We start from the raw sequence: 14,261 nt of genomic DNA on the forward strand, positions 1-14,261 counted from the left end.
GTGGTACTGTTGCATTAAAATATAAAATTGAATCAAATTGAAATGCTTGATTTCTTCTGGTAGGTCATTAGAAACATCAGTACTGCAATCTGTTCTGCAAACAAAAGAAGCCCTCTCTTATCATTGTTATCCTTCCATCAGGCAAGGGGAGATTTTTCCGCTTCCGCCTGCCAGCCCTCAGCCTTCTGGGCACCAGCAAGCAGTCCCTCCCCCAGGAGGATCCGGACACGGTCATGATCGACTCGCCCAAAGACAGCGAGGACTCAGTGGCCATGAGGGACTTCCGCTCGCCCACCAAGGACAGCTGCAGCCCCACCAAGGCCAACGATACACTGGCACTCATCGGCTCCAGCCTCCCGTCCTCGCCCGTCAGCGTGGCCAGCCCGGTCAACCACTCGTCCCCCAAGCAGGACGCGTGGGACAGGCGCAGCTCCACGCTGCTCCAGTCAACCACCTGCTTGGCCCAGGTTCCGTCCCGCGACAGCCTGTATAGTCGGAGGCGAGCTTCCTCGGTTCACGACCTCGAGAGCTTCAGCGCCAACACCAAGCGGGTGTTCAGGCACACAAGTGAAGGTACTCACCTAATCTGCTGTTCTGAATGTCATAGATAAGATTATGCTATATAATATACATCTGTTGTTAGGCGAATGAAGAAAAAAAGTCTCCAGTATAATAGTCAATAACGGTAGAAATTGTAAGTCTTGTTCAAACATTTCATTGCATTTGTTTTATCTGGAAGCAGGCTATGGATGTACTTATTATGCTTTCCATCTAAATTATATTGAAAGTGGTTAGAGTAGCTCCTACTTTCTGTCACAAATGCTGAACTCACAACGGTCCAAAAATCGTAAGACAGTAAATCAATAGTACTCCATTGTACTCGGTAAGGACATGAGACAGAGCCTGCTTTCCCTCAAGAAAGACCTGTCACACTCCGTCTTCCCCCCCTTTGTCCGACTAAGTTCAGATAAAATGCCTCAGATAGAATGCCTCCAGATACAGCCCTAATCTTCCATCCTCCTCAACAGCACTTATGTTGATTTGAGATGAAAGTGATTCTTCCTTTTTGTCATCACCTAGCCCACTCCACACAGATCACTGATTGGCAGCCTGAGAACAGATCTAACAAGCCCTTCTCTAGTGAGTTTTTTTTTTTCTTCTCCGTAATATAATCCTTGAGTCCTGATTTCTGGTTCAAGGATGAGATTGGAGGAAATTATTCTGATTTGATGTTGAATGTGGATAGTATGACACATGAATGACCCATTTATGTGGGCTAATACTGTAGGTTTTTAAAGAAAGATCTTTAAATGCAAATGTTAAATGTCAACAGTATATCCATAACATACATCCTCTTTAACCTTTTTTTGCATTTTCATGCCTATTCGCCTGCTTATCAGTCCATTGACTGGAAGACCTGGAAGCATAGGTCTTTTCACAATCACATGCACACGCGCGCACACACACACACACACACACACACACACACACGGTCGAGTCATCCTGACCCGCTTGCTACATGTATTATCTGGGGATGTCAAGCCAGCGCAGATGCCTGTGTCATGTCATGTGCCGATCACTTTCTCCTCCTACGCGCCGCGTTGCTCCTCGGTCCCGCTTTAATGTGCGGTCTGTGGCTGGGGGCCTAATGGCCGTCGTTAGTGTGGAATAGCAGCGCTCGGCTCGCGCCCGCGTCCACGTCCGCGTCCGCCGCCCCGGTCCGGTGATTGCTCGGCGGGGACGTGGACGCCTCTCCGTGCCCCTGCATGAATCAAATGTGGTTTGCTGTTAATTGGACGGGAAATCAATGAGACCCCGAACACAAACATCCCCACCACCCCACCGCCACCATCCACTTGCTCCTCATAAGTCAATCTCATCAATGCCATCGCTCAGGCAGGGACTGTCTCTGTCTGTCTGACTGTCTTCCATCTCTGTATATGTTTTTATTGTTGTTTACATTGTTGCCAGAGAGTTAGTGTGCTGTGTTAACATACCAAAACAGCAACAGAGCCTGCCAGTGAATATTCTGCAAGAACTCACTGAAATGTGAAATATAAACATTTCCTGCTGCATTCCATAACCCTGGCTACATACTATAATAATAATGATCTTATTTTTATGTATTTTCCACTGCAAATAAATATAATGAGTTACAGTCACAAATACAGGAGCTGACTTGAAAACATGCACTATTATAATCATGTGTATATCTCTTTGCAGATTTGTGTCTTTGTGTGTGTATATGCACATCTGTACATGGGTATATTTGCATGTGTCTAAGTGTATTCATAGTATGTGCTATGTGTGTCTCTGTATGTTTTTATTGTCAGTGTGTGTATATGGGGTTTCTGTGTGGGAGGGTGTATGTGGGTTTTCTGTGTGTGTGTGTGTGTGTGTGGGTGGGTGTATGCGTGTTTTGTTTGTGTATATATGTGTGTGTGTGTGTGTGTGTGTGTGTGTGGGTGGGTGTATGCGTGTTTTGTTTGTGTATATGTGTGTGTGTGTGTGTGTGTGTGGGTGTGTGTGTGTGTGTGTGTGTGGGTGGGTGTATGCGTGTTTTGTTTGTGTATATGTGTGTGTGTGTGTGTGTGGGGCGGTGGGTGTATGCGTGTTTTGTTTGTGTATATGTGTGTGTGTGTGTGTGTGTGTGTATGCGTGTTTTGTTTGTGTATATGTGTGTGTGTGTGTGTGCTGTACTGTATGGGACACCACTGCTGGTCTCTGAGGGTCAGTGGGTTGTGTGTGCTGTGTTCCAGGTCCATTCAACCATCTCAAATCCAGCCTGTTGGGTTCCACCTCCGACTCCAACATCAACAAGTACAGCACCATCAACAAGATTCCGCTCATTGCCCTCAACTTCACAGATGCCAATGACAGGAAGCCCCCATCTCCACCGTCCTCAGAGAAAACCATCATTGCCCCAAAAGTCAAAGATCGAACACACAACGTGACAGAGAAAGTAACACAGGTAAGATCTCACATCTGTGAGAAATGTGTGAATATAGTCTGTGCCTGATGAGTCATTTGTTTTCTGCATCCACACTTAATGGTAAAGATTTTATTGATGCAATCGATGGCTTCATCTAGACATTACTTTTGGTCAGGAAGAGCTGTCTCCATCAGCTTAACTACAGGAAGCAAGGTTTGCTTGGTGGAATATTTATGGAAATGTATGTAAAACAGATTATATTTAACCAAAAGCCAACAGCAGAATGGTGTTTACAAAGGTCACAGAATCCTAAATCTTCTTCCTCTCGTTGACATACAGTAGTGACAAATGTAAACCCTGTTCAAGCCCTGGAATAGATTTGTCTGTGATGAGAGAAAACATTCTTGTTAAAGCTTAGTGTCACATTGATTTGTTTGCATCTATTTGTTGTATATGTACAATAAAAAAAAAAAAACACTGTGTGCTGTTCTGCCCCTGTCCCTGCCCTGGCAGTACCTTTGAAACTCTCACTCAAGGTTGCACTGAATGTGGTCTGGCTCCAAGGGTAAATACACAACTGTGCTCTCCCAAATGTCAGAATCAGTCTCGGCTTGCACTTCAGGGCAGCAGGCCAAGTCTCCTTAATGGCACTCACATCCCCCTATTTTGTGGTAGCTGAAAAGGGAACGAGAAACCGTTTTTTGTGTGTGTGTGTTTGTCTGTGTGTGTGTGTGTGTGTGTCGGTGATGGTCTCTGCTCAATGGATGGAAGCCTTCACCACAAAGTGCAGAGACGGCTATTGTCGTAGCTCCGTTTTGTGCGACGGCTCGTGCTTTTGGCCTGTCACATTTGAGGGGATTTTTTCAAATTACCTGCGCTGCCCGTGCGGATGGATGCAAACGCAATCTCCGATTCATCAGCGGCACTGCAGAGGAATGTGCTGATGTGACACTAAACAAGTCCTCCGCTGCCCCTCCCAATATCTAATGAACTATTTATCAGAGAAAAGTGCACTCATTTGCCGACTGTCACAGCTCGTTATACAGACGGCGGCACCCGCTGTTGTGAGGCTTGAGTTACAGCGTTCAGCACCCGGATTAGGCCTTAATTAATGACAAAGTCACAACCTTCTGCTTGCACACTCGGACACGGGCCGATCAGATTTTCCATTTGGGTTTCTCGTCTAGCATCTTAAGGTACTTAGCATTCAGCAGGAATGGGACACGTAACCAGTAGCATATTGGAGTGTTTGGAAATCAAATACGAAAGGGGGGGCGGGGGGGGGGGGGTGGTGCTCGTCACCAACCCAGCCTCTGAAAACACACAGTTTAATGAGTCATTTGTCAGAGCACTGGATGCTGTATTTGTCTTATGCTGTGATAATAACCCTAGCAGCAGGGGCCACGTTGGACGTGAGTACGGAGTGCGGTGCTTGGCCTCCTCCGTGTAAGATGAAAGCCGAGACCCGCGGTGCTCTCTGAGAGAAAGCTTAGCAGCACCACTTCTCAGATTTGCAGAATCATATCTGCAGTCATGCCCTTGGGCGGAATGCCTTACCTGGATTGCTCTAGCAATAACCAGGCAGAGAGATGAATGACACTGTGGTTGCCTTGGATAGAGGAGCAAAGGCGGATAAATATTTCTGCCTCTGAGAGTAGTTGTGTCAGTGTCAATGATGCCTTCAAGGAAATAAAAATGCTTGCGTTTATAGTGGTGCCACAGAGAACACTAGACTCACAAAGGAATAACTGAAACCGCTTTATAGAAAAGTACAGAGACATATCAGCCTGGAAGTAATTAAAAAATGACAAGTCAGTTCTGATAAGAAGCAGCCTTAGTCTCTGAAGCTGTGCTATGGTTGTATTTGACATTAGAAATGAGAAAGGAAGCATTTCGAAAATAAAGACAAAGCAGAGACATATTAGACTGTGTGCAATGTTATAACTGGCAATGTTATTACTTCACACTGAAAAATGCTCATCTTTATTAGTTTTTCATGTGGAATTGGTAAAATTGGTGATCCTGAAGATAAGAACAGTCTCAATAAAGCTTGTTAACCACACCAAGAAAACAAAGATTTTACTTATAGGAAAACAGAAACTGATCTTTTATGCCTACTTCTTCATGGCACTAACTCTCCCATTGTCTGTGCTTGTAGGTCTTGTCTTTAGGTGCTGACGTGCTGCCCGAGTACAAACTCCAGACGTCTCGCATTGACAAGTTCACCATCCTGCACTACAGCCCGTTCAAAGCGGTGTGGGACTGGCTCATCCTGCTGCTGGTCATCTACACGGCCATCTTTACGCCCTACTCGGCCGCCTTCCTGCTCAATGACCGCGAGGAGCAGAAGCGGCGCGAGTGCGGCTACTCGTGCAGCCCGCTCAACGTGGTGGACCTGATGGTGGACATCATGTTCATCATCGACATCCTCATCAACTTCCGCACCACCTACGTCAACCTAAACGAGGAGGTGGTCAGCCACCCGGCCAAGATAGCCATCCACTACTTCAAGGGCTGGTTCCTCATCGACATGGTGGCAGCCATCCCCTTCGACCTGCTCATATTCGGGTCGGGATCCGATGAGGTAAGCCTCCGAGCTGCCCTTTCTGTCTGCAACGTGCTCTTTTTTCCTCCCCATCTCTAAATGGGGTCCTGGGAGTTCAGTTCCTATTCACTTGTAGCCTCTTAAAACCTGAATGTTTCATGTCTCAGATCTGAGGGGATTATTGTATTAGATGCAATGCTGGATTTCTTTCTTTTTTTTTTTTTTTTTCTGAATGGTGGCCGTTTCTAAAATCCATTTATGTGGATTAATGGCTTACCAAATGGCAATCAATGGTGCATTTAAATGAGGGGGGGAGCGAGGGAAGAAAAGAGAGAGAGAGAGAGAGAGAGAGAGAGAGAGAGAGAGATTGTTTACACAGCTTACATGCTCCTGTTAGTGGGCTACTGGCCAGGAAGGCTTGTTTATTCCTGTGAGAATATCCCATCAATGGGTCATCCTGGCATTTAGGCACATGCTGTTCCACGTGACCGGATAGAGTAATGGGGGGCTCCAGATGTGCATAGTCAGTTGAAGCTTTGGCCAGTGATGGTGATGTAATGGTTTGTCTTGGATACAAAGCAAGGCTTCAGTAAATAAAGAGCACTGACACCATAGCGGGCTCTTCAGTTGAATGAAATTTGGAATTTCTCACCAGGCATGTTCTGTATCTTTAGATATTTGGCACTGAGAATATCTTTGTTTTGTTGGAAAACACAAGAATTTTAGCAATTTAGATTTTCATTGCATTTTCATTGCCGTTTTCTTTTTTTTCTTCTCAAGAATCTCATGTAGATATCAGTCATATGAAGAGCCGTCTCCCTGAGAAGACAGCCCTCTGTCATTTGCCCAGAGGGATTGCACTACTGTACCTGAAACACTAATTAGACAGTCATGAACATCTTTCTTATGTTGTTCTCTAAAGGCTAACACTTGCCTGCAGTGCCAGGGCCATCCGTTAGACAACTACTCCGGAGATGTGTCATTTGTGTGTGTGGGGGGGGGGGGGGGGTGTTGGGGGGGGGGGGGGGGGGGGGACGGTCTGACAAACAGCTCTGTCAGAGACCAGCCTCGGCGGCAAGCAGTTTAAAGGGTAATTGGTGGCCATTTGGATCGCCCTGCTTTTCTTGAGCAAGACGCTGCAAAGGAGCCGGGTGCTATTTATCCCAGGCCTATTTATTCAAAAAACTTGGCTCTTTCAAAGCGCAGCTGGTGTGCGAGACCACAATGATCCGGGTACTTTATATCGCAGCCCAAAGCCTCAAGGTGGAAGGCGCCACCCTGCCCACCCCCACCCCGCCGAGCCTTTCTCTCATGGTTTTCTGTCAGCCGGCTCTAAGACGGTGGAAACAGAGCTCCTCCCTTGCCATTGTATGGCACAGCTTTAATTTAATAACACTAGGCAAGCTGTCTACTTAGGCTCCAAATGGGGAACAATATTGATTTCACGTTTCACAGGGCTAGCCATTTAAGAATGACATCGCAGCCCAGTTTTCGAGGGACTTTTTTCGACTGACCTCAGCTGAATGGACAGAGCACAATCTCGACTTGGTTGAGTTATTCGTTCGTTACAGGGTTTTCTCCTCCTGCGGTTGACCAGATGGACTATGGCCCTGCTGTGGTCAGTCATCTGTATTTTTAGAGGGGCAGCAAATGAGCAGCGGACAGATGGTGGATTCAGGAGGCCGTTCCCGTGTTTCATTTACAGGAGTCACATGTGGGGCTTTAGCCCACCTCCGCACTGCACTGAGAGCAGTGCTACTGTACCTCAGCAGCTTATGGAAACCTTTTAATGAAAATGCCTTCTCTCTGTGCGTGTGTGTGTGTGTGTGTTTGTGTGTGTGTGTGTGTGTGTGTGTGTGTGTGTGTGTGTGGCATGCTTTATAGAATTGCTTCAATCTCTCTTTTTATTCCAAAGAACATGCCTGCTTTCATCCGCCTATTGCTTTTAAAGAACAACTTAAAGTGATGACTTTTTCAAGCAAAGGCAGTCCATGAATCGCGAATTTCCATCTCAGTTTCAATTATTGATGTGGGACATCTTCATCCCAAGCATCGCATCATCTAAATGAAGCTCTCTGTGGCTGTTGAGGACATGGGTTATGTTATTGTTTGTGACATTTTCAATGGACCGCAATATATATTTATTGTGTCACTGCGACCAGAGGTAGATTAATATGACAGCGGCCTATAAAGATCGCGTTGGACACTAAAAGCAAGGGAGTAATTCAGAAAAACATTGTGGGCGCATCTTGTTGACCTCAATCCACATGAGCAGAGATCCCTTTTTATGCATGGCGTGAGATGTTGGCTTGCCCAGTACGTAGCGTGCATACGATAATGAATGAGAGTTTATCTCCACCAACCTTGTTGAATGAATATGAACAGACAGTATCTCACAAAGTTGTGTACGGTACTAACATATCTTTGGTGTATGCTTATGTTTGTAAGCATTAAATCTGATGTTGATGTACTTCTCAAGGCCAAATTAGTATACCCCAAATATACCACATATAGTATACCACCATCTCCTTTACTTTTCATATAGCTATATTAACTGAGCTACTAGCATTCATTCAATAACTTAAGTTGTGTAAAGCACATGTATAAATCACTTCAGAGTTCCCTGTTAAATCCAAATCATTCCCAGTCATTCAATACTACAGTACAGTGAGCCATCCTTGCTACTCTCTCTCTCTCTCTCTCTCTCTCTCTCTCTCTTGCACACGCACTTGCACACCACAACATTGCTCCACTCAGGCATATCGCTGTCAGCTGTGTCCATGAAGACATTCTCCCAAAAATATCCCCGTGCTTTCTCTAACCTCAATTTCTGATGTTGTGTTTTAATTGTTAACTAAAGCAGCGAACTCCCGATAGAGGACGGGGTGTAAGTGTTGCCGTCTGCGATGCCAATGAGATAGAACAAACAGCATATTCCCCAGCCTCGGCCGTGCTTCCCCAGTGGATCTTGGCAGATGAGAGGTGTCCTCCGCCTGACTGTGTGTTAATTTGGCCCTGGAAGAGCGTGCCAGCATCGCATGCCAAAATGAGGACATTTGAATATGAAAAGCAGACAAAAAAACGTATGAATACATATGAAGCATCCTGGCTGGCACGTCTTATTTAAGTCCCATATCGACTTTATCTTCTCCGTTTGTAAACTAGAGGTAATTAAGAGGCTACTTTTAGAGGGGAAAAAAACATTGAATCAATACAGTGTTAAGTAAGTGTTGAGTTTAAAGACCTTTGAATTAGGGAACCCATTTTCTTCCCTTAAGAGACCAGTCTAGTTTCGAGACGAAACGTCCTTCACCTAATCCTGTGTCTGTTATGCCCCTCGTTTGCAGACCACCACGCTGATCGGCCTGCTGAAAACGGCTCGGCTGCTGCGGCTGGTGCGCGTGGCCCGCAAGCTGGACCGCTACTCGGAGTACGGCGCGGCCGTGCTCATGCTGCTCATGTGCATCTTCGCGCTCATCGCCCACTGGCTGGCCTGCATCTGGTACGCCATCGGCAACGTGGAGAAGCCCTACCTGGAGCACAAGATCGGCTGGCTGGACAACCTGGGCGTGTCCATCGGCAAGCGCTACAACTACAGCGACCCGAGCTCGGGCCCGTCCATCAAGGACAAGTACGTGACGGCGCTCTACTTCACCTTCAGCAGCCTGACCAGCGTGGGATTCGGCAACGTCTCGCCCAACACCAACTCCGAGAAGATCTTCTCCATCTGCGTTATGCTCATTGGCTGTGAGTGGGACACGACAAAACTCAAATGCAGATCTGTGTGTGTGTGTGTGTGTGTGTGTGTGTGTGTGTGTGTGTGTGTGTGTGTGTGTGTGTGTGTGTGTGTGTGTGTGTGTGTGTGTGTGTGTGTGTGCTGTTGAGTATGTCTCTGTTGGTTCATAAAGACAGTTTGTAGTAGATCTGCATACAAAATCACTGTACCTGTTGAATATTGTATAGTGTCCTCATACATTGCCATGTAGCATATGTACAGTACATACAGGTGCGTGTGGGTGTGTACTGCGCATATGCCTTTATGCTGGAGCCTGGAACTGATGTGCTTATACCAGGCTCAACAGGATTACTGGTCTGTGAGAAAATGACCACCAGCACACACTCCTATTCATACATGCATACATACAGTATGTATTCTGCCTAAGGATGCTATGGATTAAAATTAGGTGGCACGATTATCAGTGAAAGAATTAACCTTAGTTTCATGGTTAATTTCTACAATTCAGGGATCGCCAGTTCCTCTGCCATTCTCACTATGTAACCTTATCATAGTCATATACACAATAGTGTCACTTTTTTGTGATTTGTTAAATTAGCAGAAAGGGCACCTGATATGCTACAACAGTGTCCATGAACACAGGAGGGAGTAGATACCATAGAGTAGATTATAAAGAGTAGGAAACATGTAACAGAAGAGAACTGAGATTAGCCTATAACGTTATAACCGGTTATTTATAAACTGCAAACTGGTTATTTTAAACATCCCTAATGCTGCCACATTCACAGCATGCAGGCTGTATGTGTTTGTGTTTGTTTCTGAATAACCAGGAGGGTTGTAGTGCTCATTCCTGTCACCCAGACAGAAATAAGGTGACTCACCTGCTCTTTTCCTTCCCTCCTCTCTCTGTCTCCCTCTCATTCTTTCTCTCTCTCCCTCCCTCTCTCTATCTTTCTTTCTTTCTCTCTCCCTCTCTCTTTCTTCTCTCTCTCCCCCTCTCGCTTTCTCTCTCTCTCTCCCTCTCTCTCTTTCTTTCTCTCTCTCTCTCTGTCTTTCTCTCTCCCTCTCTCTCTCTCTCTCTCTCTCTCACCATTCCTACATGCCTCCTCCTCCTCACCTCACACAGCTCTCATGTACGCCAGCATCTTTGGCAACGTGTCAGCCATCATCCAGCGGCTCTACTCCGGCACGGCGCGCTACCACATGCAGATGCTGCGGGTCAAAGAGTTCATCCGCTTCCACCAGATACCCAACCCCCTCCGCCAGCGCCTGGAGGAGTACTTCCAGCACTCCTGGACCTACACCAACGGCATCGACCTCAACACGGTACGAATGTGATGGCCTGCCGACGCATCCTGTCGGCTCTCACCTTGGGTTAAAAGCAGCAGTGCTGAACCTCATTTGGGGGCATTAGTTCTGTTGGTAACATACTGTGTTTGTACATGAGATCAATACCTCAAGCGGACGCTGTCATTGACATAATGACAGAACTCATAAAGGTTACGCCACGCTCACCCCCATCACTGGCCAGCACGATTGGTGAATGCACAACACAACCCTTTATGAGTGCTCGTACACAGTGCTGCTGAATGCATGTCGCTCTGTTTTAAGCACACTGAGCCCGTCAAAGAATGTCTGTATCGTTGGACAGTTGTCGTTATTGTTGGATAGTTCGATGCAATGTCTTTTCTGTTTGTCTTGGTGTTGTGTTCCTGTGGTTGTATGATGTATTCTGAAAGCAAATGCTTGTCTCTTTCCATGTCGGCCACATGTCAAATGGAATGACCTCACCCCATTGGAAAAAGCAGGAGGTAAATGCGCCATAACAGGAGCTCATGCTGTTTTATACCACTTTTGCAGATTGTTGTACTTGATTTCATCCCTGTGATAACTCATGCTGTGTAGTGTTTTCCCTCAACCATAAAAACCCCAAGCCCTGAAACAAATAGTCTTGAATAACCTCTAAACAAGAAAATTGCATAACAATAATAAAAAGAAAACAACCCAAAGTCCTAATCCCAGTCTAATATAAAGAAAAACATACCAATTGCAATATTAGACACATCTTCCATAGTCTTTCAATGAAGCTGAGATTTTGACCAGCGACTTCATACAGTACAAAGCATATGTCTTTGCCTTTGATGTTTAAAGGGTCCTTTTGAACTCAAATGGAATCTCACAGACGCACACTGCCATAGGAGTGTGGAGAAGCACTGTCTTTCTTGTTGCCATGCAGTTTACTATCTCAGCTAAAGCTCGCTGGTGCATGCCTACCAGGCTCTAACTAATAGCGCGCTGGGAGCAGAGGACTGTGCTCCACGCATACAGGGTGGCTCGTGCACGCCAGCTTTAGCATTTCTACTGTATGCGTGCTAAGAACCCTCAATTACCTCCCTCATATCACACCTGAGTAAGCTTACTTTATGCAAATCCCAACCTCTTCATCTCTCAGAGCATGAACCAAGGCAGGGGACAAATATAACTCCATACATGTGCATGGAATGTGTAATGGAATTTCCGCTGTATTGCTATTATTAATGGACATCGCAGAGCATTGTTGAGGAATGTTATTAGGGTCTAGATTGGTTTTAAGGCTGGGGTAAAGATACCTCTAAACCTTCACTACTGGCCACTAAACGGAGGAAAATCAATTTATTCTAAATAGGAATCCAAACTAGAAATAGAAAATATTTTTGACAAAATATATTTTGTGTGTGTATGTGTGTGTGTGGCGTGTGTGTGTCTGTGTGTGTGTGTGTGGTGTGCTGTGCTGTGCTGTAGGTGCTTAAAGGTTTCCCCGAGTGTCTGCAGGCGGACATCTGCCTGCACCTCAACAATAACGTGCTGGAGGAGTGCAAGGCCTTTCGGGGGGCCACCAAAGGCTGCCTGCGCGCACTGGCCATGCACTTCAAGACCACCCACTGCCCACCCGGCGACACGCTGGTCCATTCCGGCGACGTGCTTACTGCCCTCTACTTCCTGTCGCGCGGCTCCATCGAGATCGTTAAGGACGACATCGTGGTCGCCATCCTCGGTGAGTCCCGTGGACAGGCTTTTGCGTGTCTCGAGCTGTGAAGGACACAGGAACATAAGATGTCCCTTCTCTTTGATGTCCCACAGAGACATGCTCTGCCTTGTGTCTCACTGGAGTATTCCCAACCGTGTGCGTCTTTGTCAATACTAATTGCATGATTTTGCCTGTAGCCAGGTCATGACAAGGCTGAGCATTTGCTCAGCTAATTTGATTAGGCAACTGTGACATTTTTCAGGAAAGAGCTTGTGCTAATTGCTGCTGAAAATGACTTTCCCTCTCTGTGCAAGAGTGTGAATGAATAAAGATATTTTTTAATGATGGGATTGTTTATATGTGTGTATACAGCATAGCTAATGACGATCATCCTTGAAGTACATGGGCATGCATATCTAAATCCATTTACTGTCCTCTCTGTCTGTGTGTTTATAATAGCGAGGGTGACAGTGCCATGCACCATTGAGATCTATCATCTTTTTGTTAAAGGGTGTTTGGACATTTTGAATGAAATTATTCCATTTCGCCCCGGTGGACGATTGCTCTGTGTTTACTGAATATGAAAGTAAGGCTTCTGGCGGCCCCGGACTGACTCCCTGCTGAAAAATGGTCTCGCTCTTCAAACGCTCACGTCACTTTTTTTTTTGGATCAAGTTCAGCTGACCTTGTGGAGGAGGTGAAGGTGGAGGAGGAAGAGGAAGAGGAGAAGCGCTCTTTTCCACTTGTCTCCCGCTGACTGAAATGAATACGTGGCTTCGCGTCACCGCGTGTTCTTGGCTCGCCCCGTTGCCGTCAAACGGGTGAGCGCATCCCAAGCCGCGGCCCTGTCACATCACCACCCCACCCCCCTCCCCGCCGTACCTCCTCCTGCACCCCTCCGCCTATTGTAAGCCCAGATCACTGTACGCTGGCCCCTGCCCGCTCCCAGGGTCCTGTCTGGCATAACTGGGGCTCATCAGATGGGGACAGGGCTTTATGACATTTCTACATTTCTGTTAGAGTGGCTGCCTCTGGTCCCCGTCCGACATCTTCAAAGAGCACCGAGGAGCGAGCTGCCAGCGCCACGCCCCGTCAACGTTTTATCTGTATCTCAAGACCATGAAGACAGATTACAAAAAAAACATTGATGGGGCCTAGAAGGGGAAGACCTTGGCAGAGGAGGGGAGAAAGCGATGGAATGGACATGGCTTGCTTAATTGTTTTCGTTTTTTTTTTTTTTTTTTTTTCTCGTTGTGTTATCCGATACCTCGGCACAGTGCCGAACTACAGCTGGGACTGACTGACTAGCAGCTATGAACAGCTGCAATTAGCTAATGCTTACTCCTGTCACGCAGCTTGGCTCGGTGCAGATCTGGGCAGGTGTGGGTGTGCTTAGCCATGTTTAAACGACCCATTTTTCACCCAATGAATTTGGGACTGCTGGCGTAGTGAGGTCCCACACAAGGGCGAGAGTGTAGGCATGGTGCCATGGAGCGTAAATGCCGTACACCTGTTCGTGGAGAGCGTACACCTTTTATGGTTTTGTATCTCAAGCAGTCTTTTTATTAGACTTTACTATTACAGTGTGTTCTGCTTTCACATGAGACAAGTCCTGTCCTGAGACTCAAACAGCAACGCACTTTGGACCAGAGGCCAACAGCAGGCAAAGGATTGTACTGCATTAGCTCTTAATTAGAAATATGTCATTTTTCCACAAATAGTATGCCTTCTTCCAATGCCTTCTACAACTATAGTTTTTTTTTTCAGTGTAAGTATCTCACGCTTGACCTCATAGTCGCAGCCAGAGGAAATGGAAGTGGTCTCTATGAAAGAAGAGATTCACTCTCAAGTCTTACATGAGCATGACTCCATTGTTTCTCAGCATGTTCTTCCAAGAGGAGCCAGCAGCCGTGGACACGACAGACACCTCGATAGGTCACCCTCAGGCTCACCATGAGCTGGGCCAGCTCCTCTCCTTTAAAAGAGAAGGCCACACGTGGCCTGACATTTACGGACTTGGCCTCATTTAAAGGCATCCGTG

The 14,261-nt window shown here is 46.4% G+C and overlaps 1 protein-coding gene across 1 annotated transcript in view; it reads left to right on the plus strand.

Moving 5' to 3' along the window:
- The window catches only part of LOC143099877 (potassium voltage-gated channel subfamily H member 7), a 47,121-nt gene that overhangs the window by 27,308 nt on the left and 5,552 nt on the right, over positions 1-14,261 (plus strand). The window contains exons 4-9 of the mRNA XM_076262786.1: positions 142-573; positions 2,760-2,971; positions 5,091-5,516; positions 8,825-9,224; positions 10,340-10,539; positions 11,995-12,247. Coding sequence (XP_076118901.1) covers positions 142-573; positions 2,760-2,971; positions 5,091-5,516; positions 8,825-9,224; positions 10,340-10,539; positions 11,995-12,247 — 1,923 coding nt within the window. The remainder of the gene's footprint in view (positions 1-141; positions 574-2,759; positions 2,972-5,090; positions 5,517-8,824; positions 9,225-10,339; positions 10,540-11,994; positions 12,248-14,261) is intronic.

Source organism: Alosa pseudoharengus, unplaced genomic scaffold, assembly GCF_046254945.1.
Source record: "Alosa pseudoharengus isolate Yale_2024_CS ecotype anadromous, Long Island Sound unplaced genomic scaffold, YU_APseudo_1.1 YU_APseudo_1.1_scf_3, whole genome shotgun sequence".
Classification (NCBI taxonomy): Eukaryota; Metazoa; Chordata; class Actinopteri; order Clupeiformes; family Clupeidae; genus Alosa; species Alosa pseudoharengus.